The 21,022-nt window shown below is 38.0% G+C and overlaps 2 protein-coding genes and 1 long non-coding RNA gene across 14 annotated transcripts in view; 1 reads left to right on the top strand and 2 right to left on the bottom strand.

The window, feature by feature from the left end:
• Positions 1–2,243, top strand: part of RUFY3 (RUN and FYVE domain containing 3) — a 60,429-nt gene extending 58,186 nt beyond the window's left edge. For 5 of the 12 annotated variants that reach the window (XM_006094407.3, XM_014460644.2, XM_014460643.2 and 2 more), the window contains one exon: positions 866–2,243. In XM_006094407.3, the coding sequence (XP_006094469.1) occupies positions 866–1,009 (144 nt within the window). In that variant the 3' untranslated portion in view covers positions 1,010–2,243. The remainder of the gene's footprint in view (positions 1–865) is intronic. The other 7 variants (XR_002830638.1, XR_002830641.1, XR_002830640.1 and 4 more) reach the window with 5 other exon arrangements.
• The window catches only part of LOC111827135, a 15,785-nt gene extending 11,222 nt beyond the window's left edge, over positions 1–4,563 (bottom strand). The window contains exons 1-2 of the long non-coding RNA XR_002830644.1: positions 4,324–4,563; positions 3,628–3,743 (exon numbers count right to left, since the gene is read on the bottom strand). This is a non-coding gene — a long non-coding RNA (uncharacterized LOC111827135). The remainder of the gene's footprint in view (positions 1–3,627; positions 3,744–4,323) is intronic.
• Positions 4,564–5,285: 722 nt separating this feature from the next.
• Positions 5,286–21,022, bottom strand: part of GRSF1 (G-rich RNA sequence binding factor 1) — a 25,335-nt gene continuing 9,598 nt past the window's right edge. Inside the window, exons 3-11 of the mRNA XM_006094423.3 lie at positions 20,477–20,675; positions 19,276–19,431; positions 18,748–18,891; positions 18,066–18,201; positions 15,899–16,080; positions 14,241–14,362; positions 12,732–12,867; positions 12,293–12,368; positions 5,286–10,419 (exon numbers count right to left, since the gene is read on the bottom strand). Coding sequence (XP_006094485.1) covers positions 12,319–12,368; positions 12,732–12,867; positions 14,241–14,362; positions 15,899–16,080; positions 18,066–18,201; positions 18,748–18,891; positions 19,276–19,431; positions 20,477–20,675 — 1,125 coding nt within the window. The 3' untranslated portion in view covers positions 5,286–10,419; positions 12,293–12,318. The remainder of the gene's footprint in view (positions 10,420–12,292; positions 12,369–12,731; positions 12,868–14,240; positions 14,363–15,898; positions 16,081–18,065; positions 18,202–18,747; positions 18,892–19,275; positions 19,432–20,476; positions 20,676–21,022) is intronic.

Here is a 21,022-nt window from a genome sequence, read left to right as displayed (position 1 = left end):
TGCTCTGTGTGTGACAGGGTACGGAGCCACAACCCCCTTGATGGGCCCCTGCTCTGTAAGTAACAGAGGGCAGCGCCCCAACCCCCTTGATCGGCCCTGCTCTGTGAGTGACAGGGGGCAGCGCCCCAACCCCCTGATTGCCCTTGCTCTGTGAGTGACAGGGGGCAGAGCCCCAACCCCCTGATCGGCCCTGCTCTGTGCGTGACAGGGGGTGGCGCCACAACCTCCCCATCGACCCTGCCTTGAGTGTGACAGGGGGCGGTGCCCCAACCCCCCAATCGGCCCTACCCTGAGCGTGACTGAGGGTGGCATCACAACCTCCCAATCCGTCCTGCTCTCTGCATGACAGGGGGCAGTGCCCCAACTCCCCAATTGGCCCTGCTCTGAGCCTGACCAGGGGCTGCACAGGGATTGGGAGTGCCCTCTGCCACCCGGGAGCAGGCCTAAGCCAGCAGGTCTTATCTCCTGAGGGGTCCCAGACTGCGAGAGGGCACAGGACAGGCTGGGGGACCCCCCTCCCCCCCCCCGAGTGCACAACTTTTTGTGCACCGGGCCTCTAGTTTAAATATATAAAATAAATATCAAAAATATAAATCTTTGTTTTACTATGGTTGCAAATATCAAAAAATTTCTATGTGACACGGCACCAGAGTTAAGTTAGGGTTTTTCAAAATGCTGACACGCCGAGCTCAAAAGGTTCGCCATCACTGAACTAGACTGTAAGCTTCTCTGTAGGCAGAGATCGTGCATAGCAAGCATTCAGGCAACGCTTGGTTAGACGCTAGTGTTGATGGTATTTGGCCTTTTATATCCCATGCATCCTTGTCCCTTCTCTTCCCCACCTAACCTGCTCTTCTCCTTATAGAATGTATGTGAGAACTGCAGAGGAACCTTCTGTGATGCCTGTTCAACAAACGAACTGCCTCTTCCTTCAAGTATTAAGCCTGAGCGAGTGTGCAATCCCTGTCACGAGCAGCTGATGAAACAGTACTCCACCAGCCCAGCATAAGGCTGGAGGCCAAGACCTGGACCCACATGCCTCTACCTTGTTAGACATCAGGATTCCCTAGAGGCCAGGCCTGAGAATCATCTTGAGTTGATAGAAATGGTTTAAATAAACCAGATCCAGGAAGAAAAGACAGTGGTTGGGGCGCTGGAACTTTTGCTCGTTTTCCCTAATGACTGTATAAATAAAAGTTACTCAGTTGAACTTCTCTTCTAAACAACCCCACTTTGAAGGGTTTATTTTACGGCATGTCTTTGAAAGAGCTATTCATTTTAGTAAATAGTGATAACACTGGTAGATATAGTAGGAGAGGGTCCTTAGCGGATAAGAATATAAAGAAAAATGATCATCTTCCTCTATTACATTTGCAGGTTTGAGGAGGTAAGATAAATGTTATGTAGGATCAAAATGACAGATGTTACATATTTTCCCAGGTGCTGCTAAACATGAACATTATTTCCTCTTCAACCCCACTACCTACCTCTTTAAAGTATCTCTATCAAACTGTGAACACAAGCTCAGGGAAAAGAAATTAAAGAGTAATATAAATTCTGAATGTACTTAAAGCAATATTATATTATAGTTTCAGGACCAGAATTTTCTGGTCCTGGCCTGTAGGTATGTTCATTATCAGAACAAGGTGGAGGAACAGTTGCTGTTTTTCCACGTAATGACTTCAGAAGTAAATTCCTGCCCTGTTCAGTCTCCAACTACAAACAAGCCAGCTACCTTCCCCAGTCTCCCCTCTCCAAGTCATAAAGCAAATTGTTAGTTTTTAAGATGGGGTTTAACTTTTGCAAATAGGAAATATTGAAAGCAAAATTAAGTCAGGTGTTAAGTAAAACAATTACATCCATGGCAGAGAATAATGAGCTCAAAATATTCTTTCTTGACTAAGGGATCCTTTATTCTGAGCCAAGAATGAGAACTGGTAGACAGGTTTCTTGGAAAGTATGATACTCAAACATCTTTCAGTAACAAGCTTTGAGGGGGGAGGGGAGTGCGTTTAGCAAGGGAAGGAAAGAAATGGTATATGCTATATTCATTACGTTACATGTGCCTAGATTGTAACTGGGTTAGAATTCTCAGTGGAAACATCCTGGAACCGTTGTATTTGATAAATTCTGTCTCCTAAAAAGGGTTACTCTTGGGAAAGAATTGTTATTTCAGAAGTCTGGTGTGTTATTTGAAGCTGAATTTTAAGAGTACTAAGGAAAAATAAAATCTAATAAATCTAGCCTAGCTTGTTGTCTTTTTTCCCCTTTAAATAATATTTGTTTTTTGTGATTCTTCATTCTCCTTATTTTTGGCTATCTACATATGCCAGCATTGTTCTAGGTGCCACGGATAATTTAGAGAATTATCCTATATTAGCAAGTTATTTTATCATTAGTTTCAATTAAATTGGAAACAGGCAGCTCTGTACATAGACTGTAAGATGTAATAAGTAATTAGACATGAGATTTTTTTTTTTTTTTGGAAGCTCCAAAGATCTATTAGTGCAGCAGCCCACAAGAGCAAGGAGACCAAGTCATGAAAACCTTGACTTAATGTTAAGCCTATTGTCCTTAAAATTTGCTTTCCACCATTTCCAACAGCATCAACAAGAATTAACCAAAGATAACCATAACTAATGGACATAAGACACTGGGGGGTAAGGGAGGGCAGGGGCTTGTCAAGGGTGGGGGGGGGGGGGAAAGGACACTTATGTAATACCCTTTGTAATACTTTTAGCGAAAAATAAAAAAAATAAAATAAAATAAAAAGAATTAACCAAAGAGGCAAACAACTTTTACACTGAAAACTATAAAACATTGCCAAAAGAAATTAATGATACCAATAAATGGAAAGACACCCCCCCCCCCCACCCATGTTCATGAATCGGAAGACTTAATATCCTTTAAGATAGCAATACTACCCAAAGCCATATAGAGGCTGTAATGTAATCTCTACCAAAAATCCCAATATAGTAGCGATGGTAGAAATAGAAGCATCCATGCTAAAATTCATACAGAATCTTAAGGGGTAGCCAAATAGCCAAAACGATCTTGAAAAAGAACAAAGTTGGAAGTCTCACATTTCCTGATTTGAAAACTTACTGCAAAGATATGGTGATCAAAACGGTGGTACTGTGATAAAGACAGAGACCAAAGGAATAGAATGGAGAGCCTAGAAATAAATTCACTTTATGAAAGGACTCCAGGTATGGCCTAGTGATTTCCAAGTAGCTCTAAGGGCCACTATCACAGCCTCATTTCAGCTCTGCTCAACAGAAAATGCCACTTTTTAAAAAACTATACTTCAAAAATAAGTGGCCATGCTTTTCTAGTAAAACATCTTTCAAATAATATATTCTCCCCCACCCCCAAATGTCATCCCAGGTCCCATCTTAACGGTTCTTAGGCATTTGTTTGCTTGGGGATTGTCAATTATTGAAGTCTTCTATTTTATTCTCAACATTCCTCAGGACAGTTGATTTTGTAAGCATGTCAGTCAATCTACCAAGTCAGAAGTCAAGTATCTGCCAAGCAAAATTGCTATGCCTAGAATGACAAACTTTATGTTGCCCTAGCTGCTATGGCTCAGTCGGTTGGACGTCTCCCCATGCACCAAAAGATAACTGGTTCAATTCCAGTCAGGCACACATGGGTTGGGGCACATGCCCAGGTTTCAAGCTCGATCCCCAAGCTTGATCTGTTTCCTGCTGTCACATCCATGTTTTCCTTTCTCCTCCTCCCTAAAAATCAAGAGAAATATATATTCTTTAAAGACAACCTATTATCTTGAAATATAAAACTGGTTAAAAGAACCATTGACCAGTTGTAAGCATGGCTGAGGATGTCACATTCCTAAGAGTTAATTAAGTTTGGTAAACAGATCACTCAGGCCTCCAGGAGGCAGGGAGATGGAAAATTATGAGTCTCCAGGCAGCAGTATTGCCTTGCCATTGTGGGGTGCTGCTTTCTGGCACTATAGTATCACTCATACTCATTTACCACAAGTAATTTACTCATTAATTAGAGCAGGTTAAAAATCAGCATAATATTATCACCTGTATTTCATTTGCCTTCTTAAGGGGGCAACAAATGGAATTTCAGCCAAACTATCAGAAATTATGAATAACTCAAGTTTCTCTTTTGCTTTTGGCCTTTATTCCCAAATGTCATTGCCAAATGGCAAAAAGAGAGGTGGTGAGCCTCTTGTATTTCAATTAGAACCAGGTGTGTTTTGGGACAAGTCTTTGAATATACTTGTGCAGTGTCACCTGTGGGATTCAAATTATTCTGGATCACTTGAAAAGCTTATCTTAAACGTACCTTGGTGATCCTTTTTCACTGAATCCTTCCATATTCTAGTCTGCCTTGGCTACAGGCCTTCATGCCTCATCACCAGGTGCTTTCAAAATCCTCTCACTGGGATGTCCTAATTCTGACACAAAACCTAGAAGCCATAAAAGGGGAGATTTAAGCCCTAGCTGGTTTGGCTCAGTGGATAAAGCGTCGGCCTGTGGACTGAAGGGTCCCAGGTTCGATTCCGGTCAAGGGCACATGCCTGGGTTGCAGGCTCGATCCCCAGAAGGGGGCGTGCAAGAGTCAGCTAATCAATGATTCTCATCAATGATGTTTCTCTCTCTCTCTCTCTCTGAAACTAATAAATATATATATATATATGGGGAGATTTAAGAATTCCACCACATAAAAATATCCTGCCATAATAAACAGTGACAAAGTGTGTGGGGGGTGGGGGGATGGGGGTTGTTAAAGTTAGTTCATAGCAAAAATAACAGGCTTCTGCTAACTAAGAAAAAGACCAAACAATAGAAAAGTGTCAATCATCACAGAAAAGCAATGAGCAAAACTCAGATTGTGGAAACGTCTACAGGTTAATCTTAACTCGTTCAAAAATAAAGGAAAAAGTAAATGGAAGAGTAAACATATAGATTAAAATAGGAAACAAGCACTTTACCTTCACTAAAGAAATTTGAATGGCCCAAAAGCTTATGAAAAAAAATGCTCATCGATTGTCAAGGAAGACAAATTGAAACCACAATGGGGTACCACTACACACAGAATGGTTGAAATTACAGGATGACACCATTAAATGTAGACCTAGTGGCTCTCATATTGTTTGTGAGTATGTACAATAGGATGACCACTTTGGAAAGAGGTATGTCAATTTCTAGTAAAACTTAAAATATACCAACGTTACAACTCAGGATATTCTGCTAAGTACTCACTCAAAAGAAATTAAAACATAGGTCCACAAAAAGGCTTGCACAAGAGGTTCAGAGCAACTTTATTTATTATAGCCCAAATGGGAAACAGCCCATTGTCCACCAGTTGTTCATCTAACACATGAAAAGTTAAACTGTGGCATGTTCCTACAATAGAATACTACTCGGAAATGAAAAGAAACCAAGCTGAAACATAGGGGTGAATCTCAAAACACGCTGAAGAGAAATTTGCACACAAACACATACTATATGATTCCATTTATATGAAGCTCTAAAATGGCTAAAGTAATCCATGGTGAAAATCCTAACAGGGAGAAGAGATGGGAGAGGTGCAGAAACTGGGTGAAGAAACTTCCTAATGTGATGATGCTCCGTAGCTTGCTGGGAATTTGGGTTACAAGTTGTACATCAAAACTCATCTAATGGTACATTTAACATTTGTTCACTTCACTGTAAATTTTACAAGTAAAAACTTAACAACATATATGCCCCAAAGCTTAAGAGTCAAATATATTTACAACTTTGACACACATAAAGAAAATAGACCAGTGGATGCACAGATGATAAAGTATGGCAAAATAGTACCTTTTCGAGGTGATAGGTATAGGCATGCTTATAGTTGCCTTTATTGTATGCTTGAAATTTCATATTTAAAAATGTCACTTTATTGTTTGATTGAAATTTTGTATTTAAAAATGTCACAGGGGGAAAAAGAGGCAGAGTAACCAACTGCAATGTGTAGACTATTTAGATCCTGACTCAAGGTTTTTTTAAAAAAGACATTTCAAATAGATATTTTTAGTGATAAAAACAATTAGTATTTTTAGGAATGATGATATTTTTAAAGTCCTATTTAAAGAGATGCACACTGAAATACAAATGATAATATGGTTTGAATTTGCTTTAAAATTAATGAAGATGATTAATACATAGGGATTGTAAGAGAACAGAAAAGGAAATTCAAAAGCTCTAAACGTGAAATGCTACCTCACAGAATACTATTGCCAAGTGTACACACACACACACACACACACACACACACACACACGCTTAACCTCTAAGAGTGGCAAAGAACAGTTGCTAATACACTGTGTCAGTGAGGCTATGGGGAAATGGGCACTTGCACTGCTAGTGCAAACTAAGAAAAAATATACAGATATAAATTTAATTTGATATAAATTACAAGTGCACATATTCTGATCATTTATCCTACAGAGAGAAATTTATGTATGTATAAAATGACAAATGTATACAAGGTAATTCATTTCAGCATTATAATAGCAGAAGATTGGAAACAATGTATATGTTCATTAGTAAGGGACAGGTTCAATTGCATACATCTATAGTGTACAATCACTTTTAAAAAATGAGGGAAGCCCTGACGGTAAGAGTTTCATCCCGTACATCAGGTGGCATGTTCGATTCTTGGTTGGGGCGCATGCAGGAGGCAACTGATCAGTGTCTCTCTCTCTCTCTCTCTCTCTCTCTCTCTCTCTCTCTCTCTCTCTCATGCAGGAGGCAACTGATCAGTGCTTCTCTCTCTCTCTTTCTCTCTCTCTTTCTCTCTCTCCTTTCCTCTAAGATTAATGAAAAATAAAAATATTAAAATCAAAAAAGAGGAAAGATTTTTGTGTAATGACATCAAATGATCTTTAGGATATATTAAATGAGAAAAGGGTTCAGAATAGTATGTATAGTATGCTAAAAAGAAATGAAAATGTTTATTATATTTGCTTATCTATACAGTAAATATCACTGGAAGTTTACATTAGAAAGTGATGACAGGGCTGCCTACGGGAAAGTAAGTGGCTGAAGTACAGGATCAGAGGAAGTACACCCCTTCATATCTCTAGAATATTATTTCCTTCAAAAAATAAAATATATACAAATTTAAAAATTATCTTATTTTTCATATCATCAAGGTTTAAACACCAAATAAAACCCTCTTATATCCCCTTCCTAAAATGAAGAAAACCGCCCAACTAAAAAACTGGGCAAAAGATCTGAACAGACACTTCACTAAAGATAATATGCAGATTCAAATCTGTTAAAAGATTCTCAACATCTTATGAAACTATGGAATCACAAATTAAAACAAGATACGACACACTTATTACAATAGCTCAAATTCAAAACATTGAGAACACCAAATGCTGACAAGGATGAGTTGCTACAGGAACTGGCACTCATTGCTGGTAGGGATGTAAAATGGTACAGCCAGCCGCCTTGGAAGCTAGTTTAGCATTTCTTATTAAAACTAAACAGTCTTACCATATGAGCCAGCAACCCCACTCCTTGGCATTTACCCAAATGAGTTGAAATATTATGTACACACAAAAACCTACACGACTGTTCATAGCAGCTTTATTCCCTTCGTACAAACTTCAAAGAGTATCTTCTAATCTGCAGAATCCGGAGGGAAGAGTCCATTCCTACCACATTAGGGCTATTTTTTTTGAAAGGCAATGGAACTTAGGCCTGCCTCTACTGCTGAAATACCATTCTGCTCTATAATGTGTCCTACCAATTGAATATAAACCCTTTCACATGATTTAGGGGAAACTGTGAAAACAAAAGAATATTTTAAATTGTAAAATGAATAGGATGTAACCCAAGAAAAATCCCCAAATGAGAATCTGCTGAGGGATGGTTCAGGGCAGATGCCAACAGGGCATGTTGACTAATACGCAGGGCCCTTGCCTCCAAATGTCATGTAGATGGAAGTGCTTTCTCCTGCTGCTTCCTCCCCACCCTGCAGATGTGTCCAGGCTTCAGACTTCCGCTCCATAGCTCACCCCGTCTCCCTCCCACCTGGCATAGGCCGCCTTCACCCAGGCAGAGAGGGACAAATACTCTGGGTTCTGCTTCCTTCTCTGGCATCAGTGAGTATCTCAGATCAGATCACAATCTAGCAATTTCCTCGGGATCTACACAAAAACCTACACTTTGATAAGGTTCCTTATCAGAGTCCTCCCTTACAGCTCCTTAAGAAGTAGCTAACTAAAGCAGTATATGGGTAACCCGGCCATAGCCAATCTGGCAATTTTGATAGCTTTCCCACAAAGGAGAATATAAAGACACAAATAGAAGAGAAAATCTCTGTCATTACTTATTTCAATAGCAATTGATGACAAACAACCCAGTTTTATCAAATTTGGGGAAAGAGAAATATGTCTTTTGATTGGGTAGAAATAAAAGATCACTTTTATTCTATCACGCGATTTTACACATGCTTTTTTACACCTGCCTTCTCAGCAAGTATTCATTTAGTAGCCTAAATTATGAGCAGTAACTTGCTAAAGGGAGGCTAGGAAAAGTATATGAATTCATAAGACTTCCCAAGAATGGCCACCTTTTTAAAGAGAACTCAGCCAGTAGTGTGGCAGGAAGACACACCCTTTCCAGCTTACCCACCACACAACACTTTAAGGCTTTTGCTCTTTCTTTTCCCAGGGATATGCAAATGAAATTCATTAGCTCCAAAATAAAGTAATTGCAAATGAATTAATTCCTCACCATCTCCAATCCCAAAAAACCCTACAGATTTTTTCCATAGCAAACTGGATGCCTACAGCTAAAGGGAGAGAGAAAAGACCACATTCTAGCAGATCATACAGCTAGAGACCGGTTTGCACAGCTCAGAACACATATATGAAAACATGTTTCCATCTAAGTAGGAACGCTGAAGCTGTTAAACCGGGTAAGTCATGTTCTTACTGGATGACAAACACAACTAAAAGTCAATCATGTCTCCTTATAATAATATACCAGGACTTGATGTAATAAAAATATATTTGGTTTATCCACACTCCAAAATAAATACTCTTAGGTAATCTGCCTGAACCAAGCTTTCATTTATTAACTATTTACAGTACAGTGATTTTGTATCTTAGCTGGTAATCAAAGATGGTTATGTACTGAGTGAGAGAAGACATAATCTCTCTTCCAAGTATCACCTCTCAAAAATCTGGACTAATTCGATTTTAAGATCTAGAATTGCATCTCTTGGTAACTACATAGCAGTAGTGACCCTGAGAACAGGAACAAGGCAAAGAAAGTATACAGGACTTTGATTCTCCTACACAGGTGCACATAAAATTAGTTTATTAATGACTACATTTTCAAGCCAGCCATTTTGATCCAATATTTAAATAACAAGCTATTTAATATGAAAGCAGAATGTACTGCCACAATGTGACAGAAGTACAGCTTTATCCATAAACCCTTCACACAATTATACATTAAATGCTATTTTTATTTAAGCAAGGCACCCCTACTTGTTCTAAAATATGGGATTTGCTACCCCACTGAAAAAGCAAATGAAGGGACTTAGGTTTTTTCCTATCTAGAGCTGGTTTAAATTCAAGTGAAGCCATTAAGATCCTTACCAGTAGGGACTGTTTTGAGATGTCACTTCACAGTTTTGAGACTAACACCCCTAATGTTTACCCAAAACCAAAAAAGGGGGTCAGGGGATGGGGATGTGTTCAGACAACTTTTACGTTGAGACTAGAATTCCCTCCTAAAGCACACAGGCACTATGTTAAATGCCAGTAGCACAAGCTTAGAAAGGCCAAACATTTCTAAAGATGTGACACTGCCGAATAGTTGTCCATTATACTAACCAGTGGTATTTATTTTTTTGTTTTGAATCTTTTTTTTTTTTTACATTCCTACCCCTTAAGTCATCAATACACCTAAAATTATAACTACTCTACCAATCATAATGATTCAAAGGTCTGAAACCTTTCTTTGCTTTGGTGAGTATTTGGTTAAAATAAATCAGTATTTTATTCCATAGGAAGTTTTATATCAAAGTTCTCAAAAAATCATTTTTAAAATGGGAGGAAGATTTTAAATGACAGTGCTGAATAAAAATATGCAGTCTTTACATTGGATAACAATCTCTATGAAAACAAATTATTTAATCATAAAATAAAGACCAGATTTGTAAATCAGATCCTATCCTAGACAGTTTTAAACAAAATTTAAATTTGTGATTTATTTAATTCCAAACTGAATCTTTCCTTTTTCTTTCTAAACAGTCCACTATGGAATTTTTCTTAAGCAATTAATCCAAGACCCCCATATCCTTTCTCTAACAGTTGCTGCTAAAACACTGGAACTGTATATCCCATATCCAAGAAAGATGTGCAAATGAAATGCTTCTTGCTTCATCCTGAAAATAAAACAAAAAGTACAGCACATTTACTAAAAACGAAAAAGTGTTGAACATGTTCCCATATCATTTAAAATAACAAATTCAGTAATTTTTTTTTCTTTCCTATTTCATGCAACTTATCTGAAAAGTCAATTAAGTTGAGGTAAAGAAAATTAGTTAGGCATCAGTATTTATAGCCTGGTATGAAGATAGGAAGGCTTTTAAAGTGAAGCACAGAATATATTTTACACAGATTTTAGCTAATGTAAATATGTAATATCAGGAGATTGTGGTATTTTACATCCAAAAACAGCCCATGACAACTATTATAAAGAAATGTCCCAGGTGTTTTCAAGAACTCACTAAATATCTACCACTACATGTAGAAAAATGATTACAACGAAATATATTAAAAGATTTGCCCTGGACAGTATGGGTCAGTTGGTTGGAGCATCATCTTATACACCAAAAGGTAGCATGTTTGAGTCCCAGTCAGGCACATACCTAGGTTGCGGGTTCAATCCCGGGTCGGGAAACTTAAGGGAGGCAACCTATCAATGTTTCTCTCTCATATTGATGTTTCTTTCTCTCTCTCAAATCAATAAAAACATATCCTTGAGTGAGGATTAAAATATACTGTGTGTGTGTGTGTATACACTTTATAGGGGAAAAAGGAAAAATACCATATAACATTTAGTCAAGAGAAAAGACATCAAGACATATTTAGATTTGTCACAGGTAAGTTAACCCTATGAAATCATAAACTTCCTAGTACAACCATTTTCATAACACACTTTAGGAAAAGAAACAGTGGTACATTAAGTGTACATATCACTGGTATACTCTAGTTTCAAATGTATCACTTTAAACATTTAAAAAATATCTTAGAACTGAGGAAATGTGTTCAAAATTTTTATAGAAAGAAAAACAAATGCAAGCACATTGCCAGTGTATTATGATTTATAGCTACTAAAGGTGAAAAATTATTTTTCAGCTCACAGAATCATGAATGTTAAGAAAAAATACAAAAAGACTGTATATGGGGAAAATACTCAGAGCCACTATCTATATATATAAAAGCCTAAGCAATCATTTGATTGTTCGACCGGTCGCTATGATGCGCACTGACCACCAGGGGTCAAATGCTCAACGCACAGGATCAGGCTCCCTCCTGTCTGCATCGAGCCTGCGGGGATTGGGCCAGAACTGGCTCTCCGACATCCCCCAAGGGGTCCCAGATTGCGAGAGGGTGCAGGCCAGGCCGAAGGACCCCACCAGTGCACAAATCTGTGCACCAGGCCTCTAGTCTATATATATATAAAAGCCTAAGTGACCGAACAACCGGTCGTTATGACACACACTGACCACCAGGGGGCAGATGCAGGAGCTGCCCCCCCTGGTGGTCAGTGTGCTCCCACAGCCAACCTCCCGTGGTCCCTCCCCCTGGCCGGTCAACCACCCACAGTCCCTCCCCCGGGGCCAGCTGGCCCCAATGACCCCGATAGGGGCCTCCGGCCAACCTCTCGCGGTCCCTTCCCCACCCCTGCCGGCCAACCTCCCGCAGCCCCAATCGGCCCCTATCGCCGGCCAGGCTGAGGGACCCCACCCGTGCATAAATCGTGCACTGGGCCTCTAGTACAATCATAACGAATTCTGTTTCCCAGGAGAATTCCCTCCTTTTAGTCATGCTTCAATTATCATGATCAGTTTCATCTTTATTAACACGTTAAGTGCCATGTCAGTCACTGGTGACTGAAACAGAAAGGAAGACAAAACAGGCTTGGCGCTTAATGTGTTAAAGAGAACAGTTTCCACCATATTACAAATTAGTAAGTTAATGATTAATTTATCAATTGAAAATAGTTTCCACAATTGGACCTCTTAAGTTTACCTTATTATCTGGAGTCCCTAGAAGTCTTATTTTCCCTTTGGACATGAATTCAGGAACAATTCAATATACCTATGCTCTGAGAATGAAAAAAAAAGATTCATTTCAAAAAGCTGAAAAGGCAGAAATAATATTATTTATGAGCCTTTTTTCTCATAGTTCAGACAGAAACTCAAACCCTTTGTCCATTGGCTTTCTTAAACTAAAATATAAAACAAAATTAAATCCTAACTAACTTTGGATAGGAATATGCAGGATCATTAGCAGATAAATGCTTTTCATTACAATATAATGTCTCATCCTTTTTTACATTTACTTTAGTGGTAATGACAGAATACAATTTTCACAAGGAAATATTCTAGGAAAATTCCAAAACAGAAAAAGGCATTTGTAAGCCAAGGCATGTATGAAAATGACCATGAAAAACCACGGCAGCACTTACGAACGTGGGACCGATCCTTGAGCATAGCTGCAACAGCATCCTCATGGGTATCGAAGTGCACGTCAGCTTCTCCAGTGGCCTTCCCACTGGAACTGTATTCCATGGTGATTCTAACAGGCTTCAGTGGAGCAAAAAACTAAACAACAAACAAATGAAGCCAAAAGGAACATAATGGTACTAGGTCCAATTTCTAGAAGTCTAGTAGTTCTGCACTTTCCTTTCAGACTTTGATTCATACACTTTAATTTTTTTTTTTTAGGAAATATCTTCTACCATCTCTTCTGGCTTTTCTGATCTTTTTAGAACTCAAAGTTCATTTCAAATATCTGGTCATAGACAACTTATACTATAAATACAATACTATGCAACAAATGGTTCTTGACATGTTTTTATACCAACAGAGACCACTTTTATTATTCTTCCCACAAACGTCCTTCCACTTCTAAGGACTATCTGTCATCTATCACATATACTTTATTTCTTAGTAATTCAATTTTACCATTTTTTCATCAGGCATGTACCTGATAACCATTCTTATCAACACTACATAACAGAGCTACCACCCTGAATGGTTGTCATTCCAAACCAAAGCAACAAAATTTAATGCCTTAATGAGACCGCAACCTTCATTTAGGTGACAATTTGATACCTATTAGGCTTCTTGAAATAATAAAGACAACTCTAAGGCTCACTAACTGAAAACTCTAGGTTTGAATCTATCTTAAGTTTATGTCCTCAAGTTCATGAAGTCAGTAAGTACTTTGTTGTTTTAGTTTTCCATTTCATACAGTACCTATCATGAAATAAAAATATTCTTAAAATTATTTTTCTCAAAAAGTTAGGGAATCATAATGCCACATGGCTACATGGTCTAATGAAAGCTCCAAGCACTTAGGAGCACTGAATTCTTGTCTAGGACCTAACTGCTCTGTGGCAAGTTCCTCTGGGTCTCAGCTCACTAAACTCAAAACTGAAGAGGTTGAACCAATTTAGAGAAAATCCACTTTCTTTGAATACTAAACCCACATCATACTATTGTGCATTTAAAAAATCATCTTATCCGCCGAAACCGGTTTGGCTCAGTGGATAGAGCGTCGGCCTGCGGACTGAGGGGTCCCAGGTTCGATTCCGGTCAGGGGCATATACCTGGATTGCGGGCACATACCCGGTGTGGGAGATGTGCAGGAGGCGGCTGATCGATGTTTCTCTCTCATCGATGTTTCTGACTCTCTATCTCTCTCCCTTCCTCTCTGTAAAAAATCAATAAAATATATTTAAAAAAAAATCCTCTTATCCACTATACTTGTCACCTTAAAATGCAAGAAAACCCATACTTCTCAGGTTAAGAGAATAAAACAAGCCTCCCCAACCATGGAGAGGTAAATAGTACTGTCCAAAGATACTCCAGAAATACTGTATCTTCTTCTCTACCTTCCTAAAATTAATAGAAGCTCAATTTTAAAACTTTTATTCTAACCCACTGAGATTAGATATCTTACTGCCACATACGTTTATAATGTCTTGGGCATTGGCTTGGAAAGGCAATCCTCTCATATGAACAAAGTGTAGTGAAGATGTAGTTCCAAAATCACCAGGCTCCGGAAGCTTTTCTGACATCTCCTTAGGCAATTCTGAAAAGTGGAACAAAACACCGTCAAGAGCATAAAAACTTCAAGAGTTATTAACAAATTACAATTAGGTATGACATTTATGTCAAAATCCTTAATGCTTTTTTTTTTTTAATATATTTTATTGATTTTTTACAGAGAAGAAGGGAGAGGGATAGAGAGTCAGAAACATCGATGAGAGAGCAGCATCGATCAGCTGCCTCCTGCACACCCCACACCGGGGATGTGCCTGCAACTAAGGTACATGCCCTTGACCGGAATCGAACCTGGGACCCTTCAGTCCCCAGGCCGACGCTCTATCCAGTGAGCCAAACCGGTCAGGGCCCTTAATGCCTCTTGAACCAGTAGGGAAGAAGGACTTGAATTTTAAAAGCCAAAATGATCTGAAATTTCTGCCATCTTACAAATAACACCTGAACACCCATAAGAATTTAGTGGCTAGGGCAACACTTTTTGGGACCCTTTTCACATGCCGAGAGCTCTACTCTTGCTGTAATAAACTTCGCTTCGCTTAAAAATTTAGTGCCTCAACCCATTACCAGATTCCAAAAGAACATCCTATATAATAAAAGCCTAATATGCTAAGTGTCCAGTAGACAGTTCAAACCAATCAAAATGTAGTATGCTAATGATATGCTAAGGCTGCTCAACTGCTCGCTGTGACATGCACTAACCACCAGGGGGCAGATGCTCCAACCAGTAGGTTAGCTTGCTGCTGGGGTCTGGCCGATTGGGACTGAATGAGATGGGCTGGACACGCCCTGGAGCCCTCCTGCGGTCCCTCCCCAGCTGGCCAACCCCCCGCGTCCCTCCCAGGCCCCAAATGTGCACCGGTGGGGTCCCTCGGCCTGGCCTGCACCCTCTCACAACCCAGGACACCTCAGGGGATGTTGGAGAGACGGTTTCAGCCCGACCCCGCAGGCCAGGCCGAGGGATGCCACCGGTGCACGAATTCATGCACCAGGCCTCTAGACTTTCTATAACAAGAGAGAGTAGGAAAAATGATTATTAATGAAAAAATCGAGGAAAGAGTAATTTTCTGAGTTATAAGCATTAAAAAATAAATAAATAAATATGGTAACAGGATAATCCCAGGGCACCAGTTTAAAAAGGATTTAGCAAACTTCAAAGATTCCAAATGTTGCTGTGGGTTAGGAATAAAAAGAATAATTGAATACAGAGGCAAACAAAACTCCTTACTTCAGTCAACATTCCTGCTTTCTACCCATATCTTTTCCCACCTTAGTTTAAATATTGGCATTTACTTCCTGGTTATATTTGTGCTGCCAGCTTATCTGATGTAGAATCTACAAAAGTTATTAAATTTTAAAAACTTATGAAATAATTAAGCCTTTCTGCATATATTCAAAGTACATACTACACTCAAAGATATATTAAATCTTTAATTCAATTCCTTTCTCCAAGAGTCTTACAATTTCATACAAATGGTAATATATATATATATATATATATTCACCCATACATATATCAAGACATACAAGATAGACCCAATGAGTCTAACAAGAGGCAGATCCTTACCGATTTCCTTCTCACTTTCATAAGCTGTCATAGGTCGAATATCCTCATTTACTTCCTGTTCTTCAAAGACCACATCTGGCTCAGTTATATACTTAGCAGTAGGAGATGCCATTTTCTTTCCCTTATGAGAACCAACATGTGTTCGAACTTCATTCCTTCTGCTTGGAAATATCTCTATATATCTATGTCAAAGCAAAAGAGAACATCACAAATGGTGCAAAGTAATTTTACAATGAACTCATTTAAAATAAACATGCATATATAGTATTTCCAATAGCTTATGAAACACAAGTGTCCAAAGATAACAGGTGATAGTAAGAACAGATATTATTAGCCCATGTAAAAGTACTCTCAACAGAACAGATCACTGATTTAATCCTCCCCAAGGTGAGTTTTCCTCATACACATTTGAACAACATTTTTACCTTGTTTTGCTTCATGAGAACAACTATGCTATAGTTAATTGTGTGTATGCAAAGAATTGATCTGGTAAGAAGAATTTTGTTTTCCACAGGTGGTTAACAATCTATTGAAGCTTTAAAATTCAATTCTGTGAAAATTAATCATATTCGTATAAGTGATTGTCACAGTATATGAGGAACTAACTTCCTCCAGAACTTCGTTATGTGTTTATTTAATGAGAATTCGTGAACTAAATGTCAATTCTGATCTGCTTGGCAGTGAAAGTATCTATTAAATCTAAGCTTCTGGATCCAATTTTCTTTTTCTCAACACTGCTTTTCCAAATCAGGTTATTAAAAGCTTGAACTGTAAAAATCATTTTATATAAAGACCTATAAAGATTAGGTGGGCACCACTTCTTAATTTATTATAGAGAGTTCTACATTGCCTTAACATCCCCACATAAAATAACTTTGATGTTATTTTATGTTCCAAGATACATTATAATATGAAGAGTGCTGAAAAAAAAAAGGAGAGGGGTGTTGCTTTGCATATATTTTTTTCACTTGAAACAAATTTAATAGAGACCTTTGAACCACTTCTGTAAGTAGTTCTGAAATACAATGGCTTTGGATTGGCTTGAGTACTCCTCCAAAATTAAAGTTAAAACACAAAAGAAGCCACAAATCACTCCGTGCATCCTAAGGCAGTGATTCTCAAACCTTCTGGCCCTTTAAATACAGTTCCTCATGTTGTGACCCAACCATAAAATTATTTTTGTTGCTACTTCATAATGTTGCTACTGTTATGAATCGTAATGTAAATATCTGATATGCAGGATGGTCTTAGGCGACCCCTGTGAAAGGGTCGTTCGACCGCCAAAGGGGTCTCGACCCACAGGTTGAGAACCGCTGTGACCTAAGGTGATGTGATATACAGTCTACAGAATCATCTACAGAGTATCCACATCAAAATGTTAACTTGAACCAATTCAAGACTTTAACTCTAGCTTCCAGTTTCCGGGAGTAATACAGGATACAAAGGAACAAGTTAAATGACACCATGAGGATGCAATAAGATAAAAATAGAACATGAGACACTGTACAGGACAACTGTCCCAATTTCTTCAAAAGTCAATGACATTTATAAAGGGAGAAGGAATAAAAAAATAAAGAAGGGGATTTGCTCTACTTTAAGAACAATCAAATAAAGTGTAGGTCATGTCTAGATTTTGGTGCCAAAAAAATCCAACTGTAATGATATATTAGGTATAATTAAGATAATGTGATTATGGATTCACATTAGATAAGTTGTTGGTAATTTTGTTAGATGTGATAATATTGGGGTCATGTAAGAAAAGTATTTTTTAATTGATTTTAGAAAGGGAGGGAGGAAGAGGGAGAGAGAGAGAGAGAGGGGCATCTTATCAGTTGCCTCTCACACATGCCCCGACCAGGGATGGAACCCATAACCAGGGCATGTGCCCTGACTGGGAATCGAACCTGAGACCTTCTGGTACCCGGAAGGATACTCCAACCGAGCCAGCCAGCCAAGGCAAAAAAATATATTTTATAGATGCATATTGAAATAACAGATACAGCAAATTACCACGTCAATGATTTGTTAATCTAAGTGCAAGGCATCTGAAAGCTCATCATACTACTCTACTTTTCTGTTTAGATCACCTGACACTCATATTACAGTGCATTCATCAAAATGACCCAATGTATGATACTCCTGCAGCATTAGTATCTACCTTACTCACCGGTTACCGATTTCTTCCCTGTGTTTCAATAGGGCTTGGTTGGCCATTTCTGGTTCTTCAAACTGCACATAGGCTTCTCCTGTCTTTCTTCTCCCTCTATAGTCCATCACAAAAGTAATGTCTACTATATTCAGTCCTAGGACACCAAAAAAATTATCACAAATTAGTGCTGCTAACAGGAACTTTTTATACTTAAAATTAACTCATTCATTCACATACTAATTTTTTTTACTTTATTAGTGAAATTTGAGAGCTGTTTTGCCAGTCCAAAAACTAGATACCTAATTGAAAGAAAATTATTATGCAGCCAAAAACTAGTAACACCTACACATCTATATTTCCAGAATGTTTAGGGTACAAGCAGTTCATGTAAAACACACTTCTCTTTCTCTCTGTCTTTTTTTTGCCAAAATGTAATAGGAGAAATAGAGATTTAGACTAATATCACTACTAATGTAATGATGCATATTTTACAGCTAAGAATTCGAATTCATATAAATTGTTAGTCTTAATATGGACACTGCTATGAGAAACACTTATGTAATTCATAAATACTGGAAATCCAAATGAAGAGTTCTCCCCTAAAGAACCTAATATAACTGCATGCAGTTACTTAGGAAAAGGAGACAATGCGGGGAGAGGGAAGGGATGAGGCTCCAAATATGATAAAACTGAAAAGCACCTGCAAAGAAGTCTATAATGTCTTTCTCATTGCAACTATAAGGAAGTCCTCTCAAGCGAACCACACCATCATTTACCACAGGGGAAGATTTAACCTGCAGGCTCTTCATTAAGGCATCCACATCTTCATTGTTTATCTCATATACTACAAAGCAAATGCACAAAAGACACATCAAATTTACATAACAAAGGAATAAGCGTCTTTAAAAAATATCAAGAATTTTAAAACTAGTATTTTTTAAATCTTTATGTACTTCTTTGGAGAAAATAACATGACATTTATTGTGTATTTACATGTGCCAGGCATCATTCATTTAAACATCACAATTTGTGAGATAAACTTGGTCAACATCTTCATTTTATAGATAAGAAACAGAGATGATCCCTGTGCTTCATGTTGGTACCCTAAAAAAGGGCATATTCATAATATCTAACTATTTCACTATTGCTAAGGAGCAAATGAAACTGCCTTGGAAAATATAAAGTCTTATGTAATGATCCTGAAAAGTCACACAGTGACTTCACGTACCTTCCACATACCGCTGCCCCATGTACAAGCGGTGCTTTTCTAAGGCTTTCTGCACATCCTGCTCTGACTCCATTTCAATTAAGGCATCACCTCTTCGTTTCCCATCTCTATTTAAGAGGAAGTGTATTCCATTCTCACCATTGCGGATTCTGCAGTCTAAAAGTATGTGAAAAAAAATCAATTAAAACCAGAAATCAATTATACAAGCCACTAGAATGCAATCTTCCCACACCAAAACAAGAACCAAAATGCCTGCCATATTCCTTACACAAGCCCCCATCTGAAGCTGTCCAAATGCCAATGAGGGGGTAATCTCTAAAAAGTTCCACGTGAAAAAGATAAGCAAACTATACTGCATACATAAGTTTATGATCTCCTGGTCATTAAATGGCAATTTAAACAAGGCTCAACAAAAAAATGTATTATGTCCTTCTCAATGCTTCTATGGTTACGTTTATGCATAAGTGTCTTCTTTTGTTATAATCACAACCAAAAAAACTCTAAAATATCTCCTATAAGAATAATTTTGCTACCATAATTTAACTTTTATCCTTTTTTATTACTATGAAAAGATATCCCCTTATTGCATACTTCCTTATAATAGGAGCAAATGGAAGATGTAAATGACTTTACAAAATGCTTGACCACACAATGCTATACACATTAAGGTACTTGGTATATGTTACATTGTTTTTACAACATTTAAGGTAGCATCTTCTAAAACTCTCTTAAAAGGAAAATTAAAAATCAGTCAGATGTAGAAACAAAAAAACTAACCACAGATATGTAACCCTCCAAACACGTTATTAAGGAAACTATGCCATTTGATACGTGATCTTGTATTTTAAATGTATGTTTTGCATAAAGAGCTATTCTTAACCCATGTTCCCACTAACATATTTCCACTAACAGGTTTGGCTTTTTGATCTGTGCATATCAAAACTTCAGAGAAACCTGGCTTTATGCATTAAATTTTAGTCCTAGCATCTAATTTTTTGTTGTTTTAACATTAAATTTTTTGTTGCATTCAGTCTTTAAACCTGGTATATAAACAAAGAGTACACATGGTATCACTTGGTATGCACCAGTTGACACAATTCTCAACCATCAAATAAGATGTTTACAGCACAGTTTAACTTGGATTTTGTGGGACTCTTTTGCTCAGAAAAAATTACATATTTAAAACATACATAAAATATACCTGAAAAAAAGCTAAGCACATCTTCGACAGTGCACGACCATGGTAATCCTTGAGCTCGAATCAGATAAACATCATCCACTTCCTCTGCTAACTTGTTTGGAGGCAATTCATACTCAGGGGGAGGTGGGAGGTCTTCCAGGTAGGTAGCTTTAGACTCCTTCCAAGAGAAATGAAGAAATGTTAAGATTTCTTTGACAACCTACTTAGAAAAATGTTTACTTCTACAAACTAGTGCTCTTGATGTTATTTTTAAGGGACAGTTACTATTTCAGAGGCAATAAGTAAGATTCACAAACCTAACTCATCCTGTTTTGGCTTAAATTAAATATCCTAAAAGGAGCAAGCAGATCTATATCCTAATGGCTTGGCAGGACACAAATTTTACTCAGGCCTTGTTTTTAAATAAAAATGAAAATAAATTATAAAAGGTTGGCCTTATTCAGTAACCTTGGCTTCACAGAACTCAAGGTCTGGGTAGAGGTTAATAAATGCACATAATGCAGTTATAGAGCACCATCAGATGACATGATGAGGTGCTACATTAGA

This window comes from Myotis lucifugus, unplaced genomic scaffold, assembly GCF_000147115.1.
Source record: "Myotis lucifugus unplaced genomic scaffold, Myoluc2.0 scaffold_136, whole genome shotgun sequence".
NCBI lineage: Eukaryota > Metazoa > Chordata > Mammalia > Chiroptera > Vespertilionidae > Myotis > Myotis lucifugus.
Note: the sequence above shows the minus strand (reverse complement) of the source record. Positions and strands in the feature narration are given on the sequence as shown.